The following is a 22,148-nucleotide window of genomic DNA, read 5'->3' as shown; positions in this document are numbered from 1 at the left end:
TAAATAAGTAGTGAACTTCTTTTTTCTTCTATTGTATTGTTAAAAGAATAATAGACCTTATTATGAAAGGAGGAGGAAGGTAGAAGGTCAGAGGAGCAATTACAAAAATAGCTTCGATATATATATATAACGGGATGGAGTAGCAAATAGTAGAGGGATGGATTGAGTTCTTTGAATTGTCCGGTTTAGTTTTGTACAAAATTAGAAGATGAGATCAAGTTTAACAGACCTGAAGGAGTGAGTTAAAATATATTTATTATTTTTTTGTTGTCTTTTTTGTTTGGTTGATATCGAAAAATAAATGATATATATCAGAACAAGATACTTTGATGAGAATAACTGAATTGGTACACTTACTCAATAAGGAATAGAACGGAATTTCCAGCAGATATCAGTTATATCTCATGTATATAGTTATGTAATGCGATTGTGTCCAAGAGGCATCAAGGAGAGAGAATGGGAGAGCCATATGCATACAGCGAAACAAGCAGAATCACCCACATCCAAAGTATCTGGTAGAAGAACATCGTTTAAAAATAAACAAACAAACAAATAAAAGTAAAAATAAAATCAGAATTGTTTGATGCGACTGTCTTGATTACATATTTTACCAAGTAGGCATGGGGAGTGGACGGTTCTGAAAGATTCCAAGAATGAGTTCAGGAAAACTTGCAACCAATGATATCATGGCTTGCGAAGAAAATCCCGCAGAGCAATCTATAAATAGCCCAATTATAAACCTGGTTCAACTGCCAATTGAACATGGTTATATAAGGTTATTCATCGCTCAGAATACAGGAGATAGAAGGGGGAAGGGGAAGGAGGTTGTTGAACTCGTAATTTATGTACATGTTATTGCTTTGAGTGAATATGTAAGTGATACATCTATCTATCTATATATATATATGTATGGGGGAGTAAGAAAAATATGTGTGCATTTTCTTACTGTGTTTCGTTGGAGTATACTTCTGTGACGTCGTCGATCTCCCGGAGACCATCGATGAACCTGTTGAATGCGTTTCTGATATCTTCGTTCTGTGAGAGGTCTACTTGCATTTCGGATTTAGGTTGGTAGCCAATGTTTGCCTCTGTCACTTCGAAGCCATAAGAATCTTGCAATTCTTTAGCCACTTTATTGGTCATTGAAGGTTCTGTGAGAATTATATATTCAGGTCCGGTAGCAGACTCATCTTCAGGTGCTTCAATCTTTTCGAAATCCTCCACGCCTTCAACTTCGATGATCTTATCAAAAATGGTGCCTTCATCCACCGGTTCACTTCCCTCAGGTTGTGGGTACGTCACCACAATGTGTCCTACTTTATCGAAGTAATGCATCGACGAGCCCATTGACAACAAATTCAGATTTGATTTTGTGAAATGGCTTCTGACCAAGGCCACGGTCCTGTTCTTGTTATCGGTCTGTGTCTCTATAATCAGAGCAACGCCGCCGGGACCCATACCTTCATAGATATTTATAGCACCTTCCGTGGCTCCAGCTCCAGAGGCCTTCTTGATAGCATTATCTATTACTTTCTTAGGTACATTACCCTTCATTGCGGTGTCAATTATTGCCTGCAGTCGAGTATCCTTCAATTTAATTGCTACCATAATCTGGTTCACATACTTGTTTATCACCTTGTTCTTGGCAGAATCGTTTTTCATCTTGTCATGCTTAATGGTAGACCATTTATTGTGCCCTGACCACCTAGGGACAGTCGTTGTCAACGGTCTAACCACAGAGTGTGCGATGGCCACACGTGTAACTGTACTTCCAAATGCCAAACCTTTCAGCATGTCTGTATATGTTGCGGAGTAACGTATCAATTGATGTCAGTTCGTTTTACTCTCCTACAGTGCAGCTAACAAATCCTATCGATATCCCCTTTTCTGTTCTTTTATCCTGTAGATTCATCCACATTTCCTTGTTTCAGTTATTACTATTTGTTTGTTCTTAATATCAGCTGCGCAGTTTGTTTGGTTGCTGCTCTTTTCTGAAAAATTCAGGCATTTTCGATATTTTTAAAGATGCAGCAAGAGATTATATAAAAGAGAGAGCTATATTAAGAGATGGCTGCAAGTTAAGAGTTGGTAACAGTTTACTATTCTGGGGAAAGGGAGACATAGAGAAGGGTACATAGACAACCAACAGTATGTCTGACAAGAGAACACTGATCGCCGTGATGGGTGACGAGGATACCACTACCGGTCTGCTGCTTGCAGGGATCGGTCAAATCGATCCAAAGACCAACGATAAGAATTTTTTTGTTTACAAGGAGAATAAGACTACAAAGGAACAATTGGAGATGGAATTCAACCAGTTCACTCAGGAACGTAAGGATGTCGCCATTCTGTTGATCAACCAGTTTGTTGCCGACATGATCAGATCCACAGTGGACAGCTATGTGGAGCCATTCCCAGCTATCTTAGAGATTCCATCCAAGGACCATCCATATGACCCAGAAAAGGATTCTGTGTTGAAGAGAGTCAGAAAGCTGTTTGGGGAATAGTCTCGAGCATGGTGGTTCCAAGCAAAATCAAAATCAATCTATTAATATAATATACTCTTCTTCTGTTTTCATTTCACATTTTTTAGTCATACATACAATTATTAATATAAAATATAATAAATAAAGGTACAAACATTTATATCGAGTTGCAATATAAGTAAAGGATTAAACTCCAATATCCTTATTTTTTGCAGGATAGAGTCGACTTAACTCTACTAGTGGATCTAGTTCTGGTTGAGCATCGATTTTCTTATTATTATTCTTATCATGGAATAGAGATTTTAATCACAGTAATATTTAAGTTTTTTATAGGTAGGTTAAATATATATATATATGTTTAATATTTAATAAGCAAAAAAATGGGTAGACTAGTTGTAACTATTCTGACATTAGTTGTTCAATTGAGCTACAGACTTGGTCAAAGCGTTAATGAAGATGTCTACGTGCTTTTCGTCAAAGGTCAAAGTTGGTCTCAATCTAACAGATTTTTCAGCACAACCACCAACGTTACAACCATTGGCCTTCAAAGTCTTTAACAACTTCTCTCTCAATTCACCAGTTGGTAAATCCCAAGCAATGAAAGTACCTCTACCTTTACCTCTTAAGTTCTTGAAAGAATCAGGGTATTGAACTTGCAATGCTTCCAATTTAGCAAACAAGTATTCACCGACCCTAGCAACTTGACTAACAAGGTCATTGTTTAGAATCTCTTGACCGATGGCGCCAAAGATCAGCATTCTGGCAGTATCACCACACCAGGTGTTGAACTGTCTGTATGGTTGGTTTGGAACCATCAATGGGTCATGGAACCAATAACCAGCAGATTGACATTTCTTGGAGAAAGTGACCAAATCGACAGGTGGCTGGATGTTGGCATATTCGTGACACCAGAGTTTACCTGTAGCACCTAGACCAGTTTGCACTTCATCAATAATGTATACTACGTCGTGCTTCAAAGTGATATCTCTTAATCCTTGTAAGAAATAAGCAGAGGCATGGTTGTCACCCCCTTCGGATTGAATTGGCTCAATCAACAAGGCAGCCACAGGGGACTTCCAACTGACAATCAAGTCTTCAACGATCTTTAAACATCTTTCGTCCTCAGCTTTGTTAGCAGTGATGTTTTCTGGGGTGTCCAATGGATAAGCGTAAGCTGGGTATTCGGCATGAGGCCAATCAAAAGCCGGTAAATCCAATTTATGGATTGGCTTGGAACAAGTACATGACCCACTGGCAAACAATCTACCATGGAAGGCCTTTCTGAAGGATAACACAGAGAAGGAAGGAGCACCTGGACTTTGGTTATCCATAACGGAGGTTAATTCCTCCTGGGTGAATGGAACAGCATCACCACCACGCTTCTTTTGAGCGTAGTACATGAACGCAGCCTTAATGGCCAATTCATTAGCATCGGAACCACTTAGACCACTCCAAACTTGGTCTTGACCCTTTGGAGCGACTTTCAAGACCTTTTGTAGAGTAGCGTCCAATTCGACAGCTGGGAAGTTACCAGAAGCTGGTCTGTTCACCAAAGCGTTCTTCATCTCTGAGGTAGTCATCAATTCAATCAACTTTGGGTTGTTGTAACCTAAAGCGATGGATGCAATTTGAGCATATAGATCTAAATACACGTTGGAGTCAGCATCAACAATGTAATTACCGTTAGACTTGTTGTAATCAACAACAAAGTAAGCACATCTTGAGTCGAAATGTTCACCTAGTTGTTTAATTTGAGCAATTGAGTTTGGACCTGGGATCTCAGAAGTGATAACCTTTGGAGCACTTGGTTCGTTTGGATAGTAAGATTCAGCAGAAGTCATTTGTAATATATATATGTATATGTATAATCAGTATTACAGAAGTAAAAATCTTGATTGGTGTGTTGTAAAATGAATATTATAAGAAATAATAACGAATATAAACTATTTGAAAAGGGAAATTAAGAATAAGAATAAGAATCTATGAAAAGTTTCACTCCTTATATATTTCATCAAATGGAGAGAACGAGATAGAAGGTTTATTGTATTCATTCCATCAATGCGAAATTAGGGGTCTCAATTATCCCAGGGAGAGTACGAGAGACTGCGTTAGCTTGTACATAAAACTGAATGTAAGGTACGGGACAACGACATGCCACCACTTAATGACTTAGACCTTGTTCTATTATCTTATAGCTATCACCCAATGAGATATCAACAAACCCCAAACGACTCACGACCACCAGAATTGCACGACCCAAACTGATCAAATCGCTATCAAGTTACTGGTTCTGTTCTCTCTTTAATCTAATCGATCTATTCTCTTATCGTTGGACGAGGCGTGTCGTGCGGTGTTTTCTCTCTGGCGGAGCGACCGGTCTGTTATCTAATCCAACTAAAGATAGATCAATTGATACAACCACTGATTGATATATTCACTGATTGATTGATAGATTGATTACGTTAGGATATTGTTTTTAACAACATGATTGATTGCTGAATTGCGGGACTTGGTTGGTGGGATGTCTCATTTTTATCTCATCAGGACTATTTCATAATCTATTATTATTATTATTATTATATCTTTATGTAAATTTCTATCATACCATAAACACAGAGAGATAATGTAGAAGACGAGGAAGTGATACATATCTGTCTATATACATACAAGGGTGTTGTTGTTTTTTGACGTGCAGAAAACAAATTGAGCAAATTATGGACATACTTCCGTCTCTGTCCACATGGTCCAATGGTCATCGTCGTCATGTTCTTGTTCATCATCATCATCATCATCATCATCATCATCGTCGTCGTCGTCGTCGTCGTCATTAATTTCGTTACTATTACTATTATTACTATTTTCATTATTATTAGATCCGTTGCAAGAAGGTTTGGTGCATCGTTCGAATAATCTACGTTCACCACCACTACCATCCTTCAAATTCAAGTAGTCTACTTTGTCCACTAATAGACACACTAACCCGAAATTCTCCAACCCTGTATCGTCATGAGCACCATCGACTCCACGTTGGATCTTATCCAATTTCTTTCGGTTCCCTTCACTTAGTGGACTTCCGGGTGCAGGCTTACGATACAACGATTTGGCACCACGAGACATCTGACCCCACTGTCTCATTATTTCATCTTCCCATTCCTCTTGAGTATGCTGAGTCAAAAATTGATCTGTCGTCTCGACATGACTAGAGGACTCTAATGATAAGATAAACCATTGACCACTGAACCGATACTGTTCCCATGTTGTTGGGAAATAAAAACATGCTTCGAAATACGGGTTGGAATGGCATAATTTATCATTACGTAGATCTGTACAAAACGTCAAAACGTTTGTACTCTTGTCATGGAATAAGAAATCTCTAAAGACAACTGTCTTTACTGAAGGTTTTCCAATGGGTCCCTCCTGCACCGTAGCGAATTGAAATGGAGTGAATGGATTCTGTTCATTCGTGTTATTGTTACTAGATTGTATGAACAGAGGCACCCATGGTGCCATCTGGTTCCTCATTTGATCGTATATGTTTCGAGTACTATACCCTCTCTTGATTGTTGCAGGTAAATGGGAAAGTGAAAAATTATTACGATCTTTTTTTTTTTGTCGTTATTATATATACATAACTAACTAATTAGCTAAAATAGTGCGTCGGTCGGTGATGCGATGCAGCATAAAAGGACGATGACACATATAGCTATGAACAAGGTTACAGAGGGAGATATATATATGTATATTGCATAATCATGATATGTTTACCTATTGGGATAACCATTCTAGGAACTCTGGAGTAAAGTACGAGATGATGATACGTGCACCTGCTCTTAAGAAACCTTGGTGGGATTCAAATGCAATGGTTTTTAAATCAACGATACCCTTTTCAGCAGCTGCATGTAACATCGCATACTCACCAGAGACATGGTATGCACATAAAGGTAAGTTCTCACAAAGTTCACTAGCGTCACGCATTATATCTAGATAGAAAGTCGATGGTTTCACCATGACCCCATCGGCACCTTCTTGCATATCTCTCACCAGAGCTCTTCTTGCTAACCCTCTACCTGCTGGAGGCAATTGATAGTTCTTTCTGTCACCTTGAGATGGAGATGAATGTGCTGCATCACGGAATGGTCCATATAGGTTACCACTGAATTTAGCAGAATAAGACATGACAAATACTTTGTGAGCCAATCCGGCTTGGATTAGACCATGCTTGATGTCTCTAATACGACCATCAATCATATCACTTGGAGCCACACAGTTAGCGCCTGCTTTAGCATAATTGACAGCAACAGCAGCAATTCTAGAGACACTACGTTCTCTATTGATTGAACCGTCATCATACAAAACACCACAATGACCATGGGATGTATATTCACATAGACAGACGTCACACATGATATATAGGTCAGGGAATGCTGCTCTCAGGGTCTTGATCCCCTTGATGACAGGTCCATTTGGATCGTCGGCAGAAGTACCAACGGGATCCTTAGCCTTTGGGTCTAATGGAACACCGAACAAAATGACAGATCTTAACCCCTTGGCGACTAAAGGTTTCAAGTATGCAACCAACTTGTTGACACCAAATCGTTTGATGTTTGGTAGGGACTCGATAGGAACTTCTTCGTCGTCATTGTCGGAGATGAACAATGGGAACACAAACATATTCTTGGCCAATTGTCTCTCAGCTTGCCATTCTCTCAATAGGGGATGGTTGTAACCACCGGCTAAAATGGAAGAAATTGCAGTATCTTGAACGTCAAGGAAATCAGCAGTATGCATATTTGTTATTTTTAAAAAAATGGTTGCTTAGAATGGATGGTTCCTACTTATTTAACCATTCGTACTTCCCAATTACTAATTTGCCCTTCCCTCCCTTTTTATATAAATGAGTTGAACGTTGAATGAATCTTTCTTTCGTTTAACGAAGCAACGCGAAATTTTTCAAAGTAAAATGACTGATAAACATTTCTATCTGTCCCCCAAAGAGAGAAGAATAAAGCAATCACCATTATAATTAATCGAGCAAATATTAGTAATCCTTGCAAGAAGCCATAACCAGACTCAAAAAAAAGTATTACCATGAGAGACTATAAATTAGTTGTGCTTGGTGCAGGTGGTGTTGGTAAATCCTGTTTGACGGTTCAATTTGTCCAAGGTGTCTATCTGGATACGTATGATCCCACCATCGAGGATTCGTACCGTAAGACAATCGAGATCGATGGCAAAGTGTTTGACCTAGAGATCCTGGACACGGCCGGTGTTGCTCAGTTCACTGCGATGCGTGAGTTGTACATCAAGTCGGGCATGGGGTTCTTGTTGGTATATTCTGTCACTGACAAACAATCGTTGGATGAGTTAATGGAGTTACGAGAACAAGTGTTGCGGATCAAGGATGCTTCGAGGGTGCCGATGGTTCTCGTAGGTAACAAAGCAGATCTTGCTGACGATAGAGTCATCAGTGTCGAAGAAGGGATTGCAGTGAGCACGAAATGGGGTAGAGTACCATTCTATGAGACTAGTGCATTGTTAAGAAGTAATGTTGATGAGGTGTTCGTTGATTTGGTGAGACAGATCATACGGAACGAGATGGAGAATGTATCGAAGCAAGATACACGTAAGGCCAGTGTCTCACGTTTACCTTCACAACAAAAACAACAGGAACAAAGAGACACTACAAAGAATTATCATGATTCAAACGATAAGACTGGCATGAAGAATCGCGAGACTGTGACTAATACTATGTCGAGTCAACAGAACCGAGCCACAAGTAAAGCATCAAATGCGTCTGGTGTAAACGTTGCTCAAACGAGCAAGAAAGCCAATAAAACGAATGGGACCACCACTGGGACTCCTGAACCACGTACTACGATTCCTAAACCTAAGTCTAAGAAGAAAAAGAAGAAGAATGCATGTGTTATTTTATAATCCACGCCATCACACACGGACACACGGACACGCCCACCCACACGAACGTTTTACTCTATATAGCACTGATCTGGGAGAGATGGACAATGTTGAAATCTATTTAACGATCTCCTAGAGTTTGTAATTAACCAAAAATATAAAAAATAATTTAAAAAAAAAAAGTTAGATACTAGTATACAAAAATGAGAGAGAGAGATACGGAATATGCTATAATTATATATATGTGTGAGAGTGTGAGTGGAAATGAAAGTAAATCATGCAGGGACAGGTGGGATACCACCATTTGAATTGGATTGTTTAGCGTTGCTATCTGCCGATTCCTTCCAAGTGCCCGAGAACAAATGTTCCACTAGAGCCATTGGATCATCTGTGCCACGAGCCTCCATTTGTCCTACACCTGGAGAGAAAGCTGTGATTGGCAACACCATGACGTCATCGACCAAGGTTGGCGATTCAATGAATGCAAAGAATTCCCAAGGTAATTTCGCCGATGTCTGCAAGTCCTCATTAATCTTCTGATAGAATCGTTTGATACTCTTGTTACTTACAACTGCCGAGGAGGAAGCGTCAATCTCTGACGTTTGTTTTGTTAGATCCGGGTTCAACAAGAGGATGTTTCTATTTGATTGAATCAAATTTGAAAAATATTCAAAGACGATATCGGTGAAGATCCCTGGTCCTGTCCAATTCATAATATCTGTTCCGTCAACGTTTTTCTTTGTCTTCAATTGATTATGATCATATTTTGGGTCCTGTCCTCTTAACCATCTATAATTCACGTTATAATCTTTCAAGTTGCTTGGATCCAACAACTGGACGCCATTCTTTGACGCCGAGGCACTGCCAGCAACACTTTGCAATGTAGTTGCAGTGATATTCAAAATCAGTTCTCTTAACAACGGATGGCCCGGTTTCGCTTGCATGGTCCATTGGCAGAACTGGATTCTCCGAGCGTACCATTCCTGCCAGTCGTCTCTATCCGGATCGGCTTCGATCCCGATGACCAGCCCGGGTTGTTGTGCCGCACGAGTCGCTGACAACTGGTCTCTATCGATGTTCTTATACGGTATAAACGACTGTCTGTGATCCATCACCAGTTGGTTCATCTTGCTTCCCGTGACGGACCCCCACTCGTTCAAGCTTTTCAACGGAACGGTGTCCATATCGGAGTAGATCCCACCTCTAGCGAACAGGATCAAGTACCTAAAGAAGTCAGCTTTCAGGATCACGGTTGGCAGCAAGTTATACGCCTGAAGCACGAGGGGTGTCTCGGCGTACAAGTTTTCCAGCAGCGAGCCGGCGACGTCGTCTGTGATCAGGGAGTACTGGAACCCTTGGTCCTGAGCCCGCTGGGTCCATTTCTTTTGCGTGTTTCTGAAGTTGGTAGGGAACGAGGAGTCTGCTGGGCCGGTCTTCCAAGTCTGCCATATGATCTTGGGTATGGCCTGTTCGGAGTGGTACGGAAAGGTGTATGTCAGCTGATCCCGCAAGGTGTGCAGGTCGGCGGACGCAGAGTAAGTTTTCAAATTGATGCCATTCAGATGTGATGTCGTTGGAATGATGGTCTTGCCTGTCGTGGTCGTGGTAAACTGGTCTATGTATACGTTGCTATAAAGGGACGCACCACAAAGGACGATAATCAATAGAGTGACAGTGCAAACGATTTTCAGTCTCCTTGAAGTCAGTATTTTACCCATCGTATATTGGTGCAGTGAGGGAGTATATTGCTTCTCATACATGAGAATTAGTTATGGAAACGTTCAGACAGCTGTCAAGTGTACTATATGTTCTTCTTATATATGAAAGAAATAAAATATTTCAGTGACTGTAAGCTGGACAAATTCACTGAGAAAAAGACGCGAAAATAGCGTGTGCAGACGCAGAGAGGCAGGGAGAGAGGGTCGGGCCACGCCCACATCACTTGCAACGAGCAGTGGTGTGCAAGCCCTGGGCCTCAGTAACCTAAAAATAGAAGTGAGTAAAAGTATATAAAGTACATAGAGTATATGTAATGATCAAACAGTGGTGGTGGTGGTGGTGGTTGATTCCGACTTGTGGGGAGGGACGTTTTCGACCAGCTTCACGTTGTTGTCGGCCAAATCCTTCTCGAACTGTTTCATATGTTCGTCGTCGTCATGGATGGCTCTCGATAGGGATTTTACAATGGTGGTGTCGTAACCCAGTTGAGCAGCCGAGATGGCAGTAGCCTTGACACAGTAGTCTAACGCGAGTCCCACGACCAGGACCTCGGTGATGTGATGTTTCTGTAAATATTCGTGCAATTCGGTCTTGTGGAAGTTCCAAATATCGCTAAACCCTGAGTAGTACTCTCTGTCTGACAGGAACCCTTTGTCGACGATCTTCAGATGTGTGTGGTACGTCTCCTTCAACAGCGGGGTGACCAACTGGGAGCCCCAGGTGTTCTGAACACAGTGCACGGGCCACAAGGTGCCCACCTGGGTGGACTTGTCGCCCGGTCTTGGCGACTTGTACTCGAACTGCGAATACTCTGGCAGGTCGTGCGACCTGGCGAACGAGGTGTGGTTGCGGGTGTGCCAGTCACGCACCAGCACGATTCTGTGGAAGTCCTGCTGCTCCTCCTGGTGGATCAGGTCCAGGATGGGCTGGACGATCTCCTCACTGTGGGGCACAGGCAACGCACCTTTTGGAGGCAAGAAGTCATTTTGCATGTCGGTGATAATTAAGGCTCTCATAGTGTGGCGATGTGGTGTAGTAGCAGTGTAGTGTCGTGTATACGAATCGGCCTATTACTAGTTCAGTTCGGTATTCGGTATGCTGTGTAGTGAACATTTCAGTTCAGTATCGAGCCCTCCCACCCTCTCTCTTTATATAATAGCAGAATTACGTATGCTGCCGATCGCCATGGAAAGCGGAAAATGAACGAACTTTGCTGGAAGGAAAGAAAAAGGGGGCAAACCGGCGGGAAGCTGGGCGAGTTGTATGGGGGGAGCGCTGGTGCGAGCTATCGCCAGCGGGCGTTCTTGCGTAAGCGGGGCGGGGCGGGGCGATATTCTGAGCGGAAGGAAAAACAGGGGGTGGGCCTGGCGGCGGCGGCGCGGTGTGTGGGTGGTGGCCGTGCGGAGTGACGGGCGGGTAACGATGACGTATGGCGGGCGGGTAACGGGCAGTGTGTCACTGTGCACGGCGGACTGCGCGCTTATTTCAATATCGGAAGCCAGGCAGGCCCGACTGGAGGGTAGATTTAGAAGTGGGGTTTCCAATGCAGGTATATAAGAAGCAGAACGCTGGTGGCAAGGGGTGTTCAGCAGAGATCACCATACTAGATACATTCTGATTTGGACATTAGTCACTGCAACAGCTATGGACACGACTAGAGATGTGTTGCTGAAAACGGTACACGCTGCATTGCTGCAATTAGGAAGTCTGGACGATGCCCACGAGGCAAGGGTCCAACCCTTGGCGTATCAATTGATCCACTCGTTGAGATTGCTGCCAGTGGATGACAACGGTGAGAGTGGGTGCGTGCAGCAGCTGGACTTCCCACAGGACCTGGATATCTTCACGCCTGTTTGGAACTCGGCGACTGCATCGCAGCCTGCAAAGACCGCTATAGTGGCGTGTCTGGTGGCATACTGCTCCGTTCACTCCTTTTTACAACCGTTGATTCTGCAGAGTATAAACAACTGGAAACTGTGCGTCGGTGACGGCAACGACACTGCAAGGAAGGCAGACAGTGTCGGCTTCTACACGCTGCTAGCGGCTATCGAATGCCTGGATTCAATTAACGAAAAATCGTTGCATTTCTTGTCGCTGAATGATCGTCTCTCTTATACGCTGGCGAAGGAATGGGTCCCGATGTGGGCGAACGGCAAGGACGTCTCGTTGCAGACTCATCTGAATATCAAGAAAGACGTCTTGTCACTGTATTCAAACGAATCGCATATGGATTACTTCATTGCTACGTCAAATTTACAAAATATAGGCCTGGACGAGACGGCCACACCAAACAGGTTTGTTAACCAGTTGGTCGCGTTGAGGGTGTTTCAATGCTCGAAGTGGATTCAACCGAGTTTATACAAACAGGCTTGCACTCTCGTGCTGGCGAAACAGAAGTATCAAAGCGAGGACCAGGACGTGCAATTCCAGTTGAAAGTGCTGATGGAGATCATAGACCATCCGCAACTGAATTTGCTGTTAGAACCAAAACTCGTATGTCTCTTGTTTGATTCCCTTCAGGCTTTGAAAGGTAGGGCACCGTTTGAAATTCACAAGAATTTGAATCAGATGGGTTCCACTTTGAGTATCGATGCCATGCTAAACATCGTCCAGTTCACTATCACCCAATTGCTATTGAACTTCGATCATTCAGTGACATTGCCCGATTGGTTCAACGACGAGATTGTCCCAAGGATCCCACCAATCACTAAATCATCATTTATGTTTCAATCAGCATCGGATTCCACACCGACACCACCGGTATCATACACTTTGCAATTGCTATATTGGTGCCTGGTCGACACGATGGCTCTGAACAATACGTTCTTAATGCATTATTTCAAGTATCATGTGGACGTGCCATTGATGGATCCCGCCAACAAGAAATCGTTGAACCACATATTGATTCATAATCATATGAACTTGTATAACATCCCCATGATTGCAAGTCTGTTATTGTCGGAGAAACTGTCGTCGTCGTCCTTGTTGATATCACGATTGTTGTCGATCCAATCGATTAAGATTAGTGAAAATCTAATAAAATTGCATGGGAACATCGCAATCTTCCACCTTATTAAATTCATCAATAAGATATCCTTGCAAGATTTGTCATTACAAAAAATATCCATACGATTGCTAAATCATTTGTTTTTCCATAATATCAACGACAATAACGAATCATTGATCGACGATGTCCTACATAACAAACTATCTTTGGAATCCCTAAAGGAATTGATCCAAAGATGGAATGATGGCTCTTCGTCATATTCATTGTTTTATCAACGTATCTTCATGGAAAGTCAACCCTCTTCTTCAGACACAATACAACGGACCATTCAAGTGAGGGACCTATACAAGTATCTACCAAAGGATCAACAACAAGATATATTGCATGCCATTACTACTACTGCTACTACTAATACAACAATACAACGACAGATGGAACAACCACAACCTCAGAAATCAATGAAATCATATATCCAGGCTCCATCCTCAGCAAACAAGTTCAATGCGTATAACTCTACAAGTTTTGTTCCATCCACAACAGGAAACGGTAACAACAACAACAACAATAATTACTTGTTTACAACAACACCTTCTAATAATAGTAATAACATCCCTCCACACACACCCCAAATCAACACCACGTCAACACTCTACAACCATCCTCAGCATCAACCTCAACCTCACAATCACGATAATAACAAGACTAATAACTTCCATGGTTCGACAACAACAACAACAAGTGATGACTCGATGAACAACGAATTGATGATGCACCAAACAGACACTTTCTCAGCATTCAGTACCCCATTCACGCTTTCCGCTCACAAGACCTCAGAGATGATGAATTCGACTCCAAAGACTCCCAATACCATCAACAACAATCCTTGGAATGAATCACCTCATGTCGTCGTGAATAATTCCATGTCTGCAAGTAAGATCGTCAGCACTGGGAAAAACTACATCCTTGGTGGACACAATAGAGTCAAGAATAACAGCAGGGCTCAATCCATTCATATCGATCAGTTCCAAGATCCAGATGCTTAACAATATATATATATATATATATATACATACAGTTAGTTATCCATTATTATCATCTTATAGTTTTTCTCAATTTCACACCTTTCGGAAAGCTGCACTTAATGAAGCCGAAATGGAAAGAAAATTTTTTTTTCAACTAAAGTAGTTTATAAGTAGAATACTCATCTCATCTCATCTCATCGCAACTATTTTCTGGAGTTTTAATACAACAGAGCTAACATATATAACACATATATAAGTACCGAACATGGTTTTGAAATCTACTTCTGCAAGTGATGTCTCTGTGTACCAGGTTTCCGGTACTAATATTGCTAGATCCTTACCAGATTGGATTGCTAAGAAACGTAAACGGTCATTGAAAAACGATTTGGATTATCAAAATCGTGTGGAATTAGTACAAGATTTTGAATTCAGTGAAGCATCTAATAAGATCCAAGTCACACGGGATGGACAATACTGTATGGCTACGGGGACATACAAGCCTCAAATCCACGTCTATGATTTTGCAAATTTATCTTTGAAATTTGATAGACATACAGATGCAGAAAATGTGGATTTTTTAATTTTATCTGATGATTGGACTAAATCTGTTCATTTACAAAATGATAGAAGCATTCAGTTTCAAAATAAAGGTGGGATCCATTACGCTACACGTATACCGAAATTTGGAAGAAGTTTAGCTTATAACGATGTGAATTGTGATCTTTTTATTGGAGCTAGTGGTTCTGAATTATATAGATTGAATTTGGAACAAGGTAGATTCTTAAATCCATTCCAGTTAGATTCAGAGGGAGTCAACCATGTCTCTGTGAACTCTGTTTCAGGTTTAGTATCAGTAGGTATGGAAAAGAACGTGGTAGAATTTTGGGATCCAAGAGCTAGAGCTAGAGTAGCTAAATTACAAGTAGAGAATCAATTTGATAATGGACCAATGCAAGTAACAACAACTAGTTTCCATAATAATGGGTTAAACTTTGCATGTGGTACTTCTAATGGTTATTCTTATTTGTATGATTTACGTACATCTCAACCATCTATGGTTAAGGATCAAGGTTATGGATTTGAAATTAAGAAAATTATTTGGTTGGATAATGTTGGTGTTGAAAACAAGATCCTGACTACAGATAAGAGAATTGCAAAGATATGGGATAGAGTTGATGGGAAACCATATGCATCCATGGAACCAAATGTTGATATTAATGATATTGCTCATATTCCAGGGACTGGTATGTTTATGACTGCCAATGAGGGGATTCCAATGCATACGTATTATATTCCACATTTGGGACCAGCTCCACAATGGTGTTCATTCTTGGATTCGATTACAGAAGAATTAGAAGAGAAACCAAGCAATTCTGTTTATTCGAATTACAGATTTATAACGAAGGCAGATGTAAAGAAATTGAATCTAAACCATTTGATTGGTTCAAAGGTTTTAAGAGCTTATATGCATGGTTACTTCATCGATACAGAATTGTATGATAAAGTCGCCCTTATTGCTAACCCAACTGCTGTTCAAGATGAAAGAGAAAGAGAAATTAGACGTAGGATTGAAAAAGAAAGAGAATCTAGAATTAGAACATCTGGTGCTGTACAGAAACCTAAGGTTAAAGTTAACAAATCTTTGGTTGAAAAATTGTCTACTAAACGTGGTGATTCTGCTGCTGCTCAAGTTCTAACAGATGATCGTTTCCAAGAAATGTTTGAAGATGAAGCGTTCCAAGTCAATGAAGACGATTATGATTACAAACAATTAAACCCAGTGAAGTCTGCAAAGGAAACCGACGAAGGTGCAGCCAAGCGTATCAGAGCATTGACTGCTGCAGAAGAATCGGATGAAGAAAGAATTACTATGAGAGAACAAGGTCACAAGAACCATTACGATGAAGGTGAAAGTGATTCCGACGAAGATAAATCTGATAAGGACAGTGAGGATGAATTCTCCGGTTCAGATGAAGAGGTTAACGAACAAACTAAGAGGAAGATACAAAAACAACTGGTAGCTATCGATCGTAGAAAGAAGGAAAAAGAAGCTAGTGAAACTTATATGAATGATATGCGTGTAAGTAATGATGGTGCTTTGAATACTGCAGATTCTGAAGCTAATGTAAGTTTCGGTAAGCAAGTAAGGAGCAGACAACTTGAAGAAGGAAAGAAGGATGATGGTTCAGTATTACACAGAAACCATCAAGGTGAAGCTGAATTAACTTTCGTGCCAAAGAAAGCACAACCTAAACCAAAGAAGAAGATCACAAGAGACTCTGATAGTGAATCTGATGATGAAGAGAAGAAGGATAATGGTAGAACTAAACCAAGATTCCAAGGTAGAAGAAGTGCCAGTAAAAACACATTCCGTGGTATGTAAACCTATGGAACAAAGTACACTACCCTCACGCATATACACAAATAAAAAGACCACATTTACATAAATAAACATAGATATAGATCCAAGTTGTCGTCAACAACAGCATGTACAATAAGACATAGTCACAATTTATAAATATGAATCGTTTTATTCATTTTCTTTTCATTGAAAAGTTCAGCCATCGTCACTTTGATTCTTTCGTCGCAGGCGAAGCGTTATTTTGACTAAAAAGCCAAAAAAAGGAATGAACTCATAATGCACAACGTATATTGGAAATATAAATGAAGTAACTACCTTTTGACTTTGATCCTGGAACCAAAAGAACATACATTTTAGCTACCAATAAAGTAACATATTGCTAAGAAGGACAAAAATATTGGAAAGTATAATTATTATTTAATATTTCGTTAAGGAGACAAGTTCTATAGATAATATTATTATTATATTTCCCGTTCTTTCTTCTTTTTTTTGCTATTTATAACTGTACCCACAGATCAACATTTTACAAATCTGATAACACAAAATAAAGCATACAGACCTTTTTGAAACAAGAGTTTAGTCCATTTAATATCCATAAGTGAAAAGATGAAAGTACACGTCAAGAGTTTCCTAGCAAAACGAGGTGTAAGACCACCTGAGGAAGAAACTCTAGAACAAAATAGAACAACATTATCTGATGCAGGTTATACAGTGAAGGATCCGAGTAGGAATAGAAAGGAGAAATTTGCAGCCTACGGGCAGTTTGCAAAGGATAAAAATCCCCATAAGTTTTATGCCCCTCCTGGTTACGAGGATGTAGCTCTTCAACGTCAACAGGATGAAGCAGACGAAAGACAAGGAGCTCAAAATGAAAGAGATGCATATGAACGAGCAAAGAGAGATGCAGCAAAGTTGAAGGAAGAAAAGAAACAAGAGAAAAAGAAAAGAGGTCTATTTGGGAGAAAGAAATCAAAGAAGGACGGCATTGAGGATTCTGATTCAAATGCTGGCGCTGGCGCTGCCACTGCCACTTATGATCCATATGCTGCGATAACTAAACCAGTGAGCCAATCCCCAGATCCATATGGAATGAATAATAATTCTAACCTTGACGAATATAATAACACAATGAGACAACCTCACTCCAGAGCGTCATCCATGGACCCACATAGTTCAACAGGCAACATGCTGCAGCCCGTAGATCCATATGGATCCTCATCTAGAACAAGAGATCCGTATAGTAATGGAGGTTCGCAAAACACAGATCCTTACGGTTCTTCTCAAATTAGAGACGCCTATGGTTCCTCTCAAAATGTGAATGCATATGGCACATCTAAGAGTACAAGTCCATACGATTCAACTCAAAACTCAGATCCATACGGTACTCCGCAGCGCAGTAACCAATATACAAGCGCTGTACCGTCATCAAATAGTAGAAGTCAAACACCTAGTTCCAACCCATACTCGACCAACGCCAATAATGATAATAGTAACTCCATGAATAATGACCCATATTCAAGTTACACCACTAATAATAACGATAGCTACGGTAAATCTCCATATCAAACCAATAATGGAGACACCGGCAGAGGCCAAATTAATAGTGCCTACAACAGAGCTGCTCAACCTGATCCTACCGATGACCTGAATTTTTCAACTCCTGGTAACACATCCAGATCAACCCCTTATAAAGAAAGTCGTTCTCCGATGTATTCACGTAATAACACACCTGAGGTATCAACCGGTAGTTCAGGTCCTATAGCTTCATCTACTAGAGATGTAAGGACATCGAGAGGTTCCGAACTCAAGAACTATAATAGTTATACTGTACCAACGGATGGCAGACAACCTAAGGCATCTGCACCATCCGCAAGCAGCAACCCATACGCATCATTAAGAAACGACAGTTATAACACCACAGGTGCGAAGTCTTCTGCTAACCCATATGGTTCCATGAATAACGGTGCGAACTATAATACTAGAAAATCTTCAAACCCATATGCCAATGCTGCTATGACAGCCCCAACTTCAAGGATTAAGGCACCGATACATCGTACATCCACAAATATAACTACTGATTTAAATGCAACACCATCTATTATGGGAGGTGCTAGCGCTGTTGGTGTGCCGACAATAGCATCCACCTCTAACCCATATGGGGGGACGGGTGCTGATGGAGTCGATCTAAATGATACGATAGATAAATACGGGGGTGGAAGTATAGCAGATGATTTAAATGCAGATTTAGGTCAACGTGAACAACAACAACTACAACAAATAGACGAATTAAATGCAACCGATGACCAACGTACCCAGTATGGTGCAGATGATAGAGCAATGGCGTATGATAGTTATCAAAACCAATCTCAAGAACTATATAATAATGACTTAAATGCAGAGGTCGATACTGATAGAGGTTACAAAACCTTCGAAGAAATTCAACACGAAGAAGAACAACGTCAACAACAAGAGGAGGACGGTGCAGTTGATGAATTGAAACAACAAATTAAATTCACCAAACAGAGTTCGGTGGCATCGACGAGAAACACTCTAAAGATGGCCCAAGAAGCAGAAATGTCTGGTATGAATACATTGGGTCTGCTAGGTCATCAAAGTGAAAAATTGAATAATGTTGAAAGAAATCTAGATTTAATGAATATTCAAAATTCGATTGCAGATGAAAAAGTTACTGAATTACAGAAATTGAACCGTAGTTTATGGGCAGTACATGTCAGTAATCCATTCAATTCTAAAAGACGTAAACAAGAACGTGAGGACAGAATTAAGAATCAAAAGATTCAAGAACAAGCTATGATGAATAATACGAGCCAAGAATTGAACGCATCCCAGAATAGAATTGAAAATGCTATGGATGACAATGGAAGAAACATTAGTGATGTCAGAGATCGTTATGAGAGAAAGGATATCTTAGGTCGTGCACAGAAGTATCAATTCGAAAATGATGAAGAAGATGATGAAATGGAGGTTGAAATTGATAGAAATCTAGATAAGATTCAGCAGGTTAGTGGTCGTCTGAAAAAATTGGCACTTGCTGCAGGTAATGAATTAGAGTCTCAACAGGACCGTATTGGACGTATTGAAGATAATACTGATGATTTGGATATTAAGATTCATGTCAACACTACCAAATTATCAACTATCAAATAATTGTTTAAAAAAATATTTATTACATAAATAATATTTTAAAGACTATAAAACACATAACATGAAATTGAATAATCAATATTGAATTTATAATAATATGAATTTATAATTTTAGATTAATATTTACTTATTTATAAATCTATTAATATATAATAAAAAAAATGTTAAAATAATAATAAAAAAAGCCAAAAAAAAAATTTAAAAAGGGAGACTTCAAAATGAAGGTCAAAATGAAGGTCAAAATGATTGTACCTTCTTTTAATTGCTATGTTTTAGTTGTTGTGATTGTAGTTTTTTTTTATTTTAGATTTTTATCAGTTTCTTGTTTTGTTTTCGTTAGTTTATAAAATATATGCAAAGATGTATCGTTGGGGAAGTCATAAAAGTATACTATGGAATGTTATTTGATAACCATAGTTTGTAATTGGTTTCTGCGGTATGGTCGAATGAACAATTTTCTTGACTTGTCTTCGAGTTTGAACCGATGAATAGTGTTTTGGGAATATTATAGAATGAATTTAATGGTGGTATATTGTAATAATGTGGAATCAAACTCTCACCTAATGTGAGAGAGTTATCAATATGTTCATTCATTTCGAACAATGAATTCTTCTCATTATTAGAACTTAAAGGTAATAAGAATGGAGACGCTAAGAGTTGTTCCCTTTCATCTAGAGTTGTCTTTGAAGTAATATCTCCCGTCACTGTAGTAATTGTAATAGATGGGAAATCTTCATGATCATTACCGAGACTATGTGAAAAGGAAGCAGGGCTTGCCAGAACTGCAGGTAAATGATCTGGCACGATATGAGAATCATCGCCTGAATAATCAGGTTGATTTTGTAATGGCTCATCCAATGCCATCATACCTTGATCTGAAATCACAGAGGTAACCTCATCAAGTTCATCATGGATAGCACCTGTACTGTCACCAATGTCATTGGATGCTAGGATTGTACTGTTGACAATATTCAACTTGTCCTTTCTTTCACACTCATGAGAGCAATATAACTTATCCGTAGACTTATCACTACTAGTAGAGTTAGTTCTGGATAATTTAGAAGGAGAACAATTAGGGATCAACTTGTCGCAAACGGGACAGTAGTTATTAAAGGCGTACATTGTCTTGTAATAGTTTTTGAAAGTGAGAACTCTAAATTTCCTTGATCTCCTAAGTTCCAGGAAATAATATTTTGAAAGATAAGAATAAAACAAATGAGGGAGTTATATAAGTTACAAATATGAAGAAATGATTGTTTATATATATACACATTTATTTTCCAGCTGACGTATTCATTCTTATAGGAGAGAAAAATAAATAAATTCGACAAATCGTTTAAGGTAATTTTGCAAGACCTAGATCAAAAAAAAAAAATACTAATATTAATATACTGAAATCAACTGAATCAGGAAAAGAGAGGTCATGACATCTCCCTAAATCCAGTAAAAAAGATAGGCCATGTATGTATAACCACAAGGGTTCTAGACATCAAGGTGTCACACAGAGAGGTTATGTACGAAATAAAAACAAAATGATACAAACATTCAACGTAAAGGTGAAGTAAAAATAGTTTCGATCTGAAATTTCAATACAAGAGGTGGGTGAACAAACTGTAAATAAAAAGTAAAAATAAAGTCGCAGAACGAGGGGCCGGTAACAATAAAATAATAATAAATAATTGTTGATTGATTCCTCCGTATAGGGCACGAAATTTCTTCTATTATATTCTATAAACTTATGATGTGTATGAAGTTCCCGATGAACGGATAATAATAATAGGAAAGCAAACTGGGGGAATAAAACAGAATGTATTTCAAATTTCTGTTTGAGTTAACTTAATTTGAAACCGGGATTGGGAAATCTTTCATTATGAACAAATAACTATGGCAACTTCATCTTAATGTGAAATTGAGAGAGAGACAGAGAGATTCCGACAGGTCAGCAGTTAGTGGTTGAATAAATGAATGTGTGGGTTTCTGGTTCTTTATCCAGTGGCTTGGATATCCGGCCCTAATCTCGGTACGACGCTTTCTGTTCTGCTTAGCTAAAAATGAAACTGAAAATTTTTCAGTTTTGTTGATAGAAGGTCACAGAAAGAAAATTGAATGCATTATATTGGTGGATTAAGTAATTGAAACCCGTTGAGGTAATACATCCGAGTTCTTTAGAGGTTATGATTTAGTTATCCATTATGGGTTTAGGTCCAGCTATTCTTTAGCTGGATTTTTCAAAAATTTAGTAGACGGCTTTAACATTACATGATTTTAACTAAAAGCTACGTAATTTTTAGTGATGTCATAAATATATAAAGGCTTTGATCTGTTATGGTGATGTGGGGGTGTATTTAACGAAGGTTTAGATTTCTACAAGATACGTGCAAAATGGTAATGAATAGTTATTGAATTATTATTAGTATTAAAATTATGTAGAGTGTTGAGAGGCTGTGATATATTAGTTAACTCTATATAGGTGA

The 22,148-nt window shown here is 39.5% G+C and overlaps 12 protein-coding genes across 12 annotated transcripts; 5 read left to right on the top strand and 7 right to left on the bottom strand.

Annotated features, from left to right (window-relative positions):
- Window positions 1-942: 942 nt before the first annotated feature.
- On the bottom strand, window positions 943-1,794 carry DPC29 (Dpc29p; the record flags this gene model as incomplete). The annotated part of the gene is made up of 1 exon (XM_041552679.1): window positions 943-1,794. The coding sequence occupies one exon, from the start codon at window positions 1,792-1,794 to the stop codon at window positions 943-945; it is 852 nt and encodes a 283-aa protein (XP_041408613.1).
- A 356-nt stretch (window positions 1,795-2,150) lies between these two features.
- Window positions 2,151-2,507, top strand: VMA7 (H(+)-transporting V1 sector ATPase subunit F; the record flags this gene model as incomplete). Its single annotated transcript, XM_041552678.1, has 1 exon — window positions 2,151-2,507. One exon carries the CDS (start codon window positions 2,151-2,153, stop codon window positions 2,505-2,507), a length of 357 nt encoding a protein of 118 aa, XP_041408612.1.
- A 389-nt stretch (window positions 2,508-2,896) lies between these two features.
- UGA1 (4-aminobutyrate transaminase) lies at window positions 2,897-4,327 on the bottom strand (the record flags this gene model as incomplete). The annotated part of the gene is made up of 1 exon (XM_041552677.1): window positions 2,897-4,327. The coding sequence occupies one exon, from the start codon at window positions 4,325-4,327 to the stop codon at window positions 2,897-2,899; it is 1,431 nt and encodes a 476-aa protein (XP_041408611.1).
- Window positions 4,328-5,198: 871 nt separating this feature from the next.
- Window positions 5,199-6,008, bottom strand: KABA2_11S02816 (uncharacterized protein; the record flags this gene model as incomplete). Its single annotated transcript, XM_041552676.1, has 1 exon — window positions 5,199-6,008. The coding sequence occupies one exon, from the start codon at window positions 6,006-6,008 to the stop codon at window positions 5,199-5,201; it is 810 nt and encodes a 269-aa protein (XP_041408610.1).
- A 243-nt stretch (window positions 6,009-6,251) lies between these two features.
- Window positions 6,252-7,274, bottom strand: HEM2 (porphobilinogen synthase HEM2; the record flags this gene model as incomplete). The annotated part of the gene is made up of 1 exon (XM_041552675.1): window positions 6,252-7,274. One exon carries the CDS (start codon window positions 7,272-7,274, stop codon window positions 6,252-6,254), a length of 1,023 nt encoding a protein of 340 aa, XP_041408609.1.
- Window positions 7,275-7,574: 300 nt separating this feature from the next.
- Window positions 7,575-8,420, top strand: RSR1 (Ras family GTPase RSR1; the record flags this gene model as incomplete). Its single annotated transcript, XM_041552674.1, has 1 exon — window positions 7,575-8,420. The coding sequence occupies one exon, from the start codon at window positions 7,575-7,577 to the stop codon at window positions 8,418-8,420; it is 846 nt and encodes a 281-aa protein (XP_041408608.1).
- A 254-nt stretch (window positions 8,421-8,674) lies between these two features.
- On the bottom strand, window positions 8,675-10,159 carry OCH1 (initiation-specific alpha-1,6-mannosyltransferase; the record flags this gene model as incomplete). Its single annotated transcript, XM_041552673.1, has 1 exon — window positions 8,675-10,159. One exon carries the CDS (start codon window positions 10,157-10,159, stop codon window positions 8,675-8,677), a length of 1,485 nt encoding a protein of 494 aa, XP_041408607.1.
- Window positions 10,160-10,435: 276 nt separating this feature from the next.
- On the bottom strand, window positions 10,436-11,134 carry PNC1 (nicotinamidase; the record flags this gene model as incomplete). Its single annotated transcript, XM_041552672.1, has 1 exon — window positions 10,436-11,134. The coding sequence occupies one exon, from the start codon at window positions 11,132-11,134 to the stop codon at window positions 10,436-10,438; it is 699 nt and encodes a 232-aa protein (XP_041408606.1).
- Window positions 11,135-11,762: 628 nt separating this feature from the next.
- VIR1 (Vir1p) lies at window positions 11,763-14,168 on the top strand (the record flags this gene model as incomplete). The annotated part of the gene is made up of 1 exon (XM_041552671.1): window positions 11,763-14,168. The coding sequence occupies one exon, from the start codon at window positions 11,763-11,765 to the stop codon at window positions 14,166-14,168; it is 2,406 nt and encodes an 801-aa protein (XP_041408605.1).
- Window positions 14,169-14,412: 244 nt separating this feature from the next.
- On the top strand, window positions 14,413-16,530 carry ENP2 (ribosome biosynthesis protein ENP2; the record flags this gene model as incomplete). The annotated part of the gene is made up of 1 exon (XM_041552670.1): window positions 14,413-16,530. One exon carries the CDS (start codon window positions 14,413-14,415, stop codon window positions 16,528-16,530), a length of 2,118 nt encoding a protein of 705 aa, XP_041408604.1.
- Window positions 16,531-17,115: 585 nt separating this feature from the next.
- SEC9 (Sec9p) lies at window positions 17,116-19,677 on the top strand (the record flags this gene model as incomplete). The annotated part of the gene is made up of 1 exon (XM_041552669.1): window positions 17,116-19,677. The coding sequence occupies one exon, from the start codon at window positions 17,116-17,118 to the stop codon at window positions 19,675-19,677; it is 2,562 nt and encodes an 853-aa protein (XP_041408603.1).
- A 387-nt stretch (window positions 19,678-20,064) lies between these two features.
- Window positions 20,065-20,796, bottom strand: KABA2_11S02640 (uncharacterized protein; the record flags this gene model as incomplete). The annotated part of the gene is made up of 1 exon (XM_041552668.1): window positions 20,065-20,796. The coding sequence occupies one exon, from the start codon at window positions 20,794-20,796 to the stop codon at window positions 20,065-20,067; it is 732 nt and encodes a 243-aa protein (XP_041408602.1).
- Window positions 20,797-22,148: the final 1,352 nt, after the last annotated feature.

Source organism: Maudiozyma barnettii (assembly GCF_903064755.1).
Source record: "Maudiozyma barnettii strain CLIB 1767 genome assembly, contig: KABA2_11, whole genome shotgun sequence".
Classification (NCBI taxonomy): domain Eukaryota; kingdom Fungi; phylum Ascomycota; class Saccharomycetes; order Saccharomycetales; family Saccharomycetaceae; genus Maudiozyma; species Maudiozyma barnettii.
The sequence above is the reverse complement of the archived record's forward strand: the minus strand, read 5'-3'. Positions and strand labels throughout refer to the sequence as shown.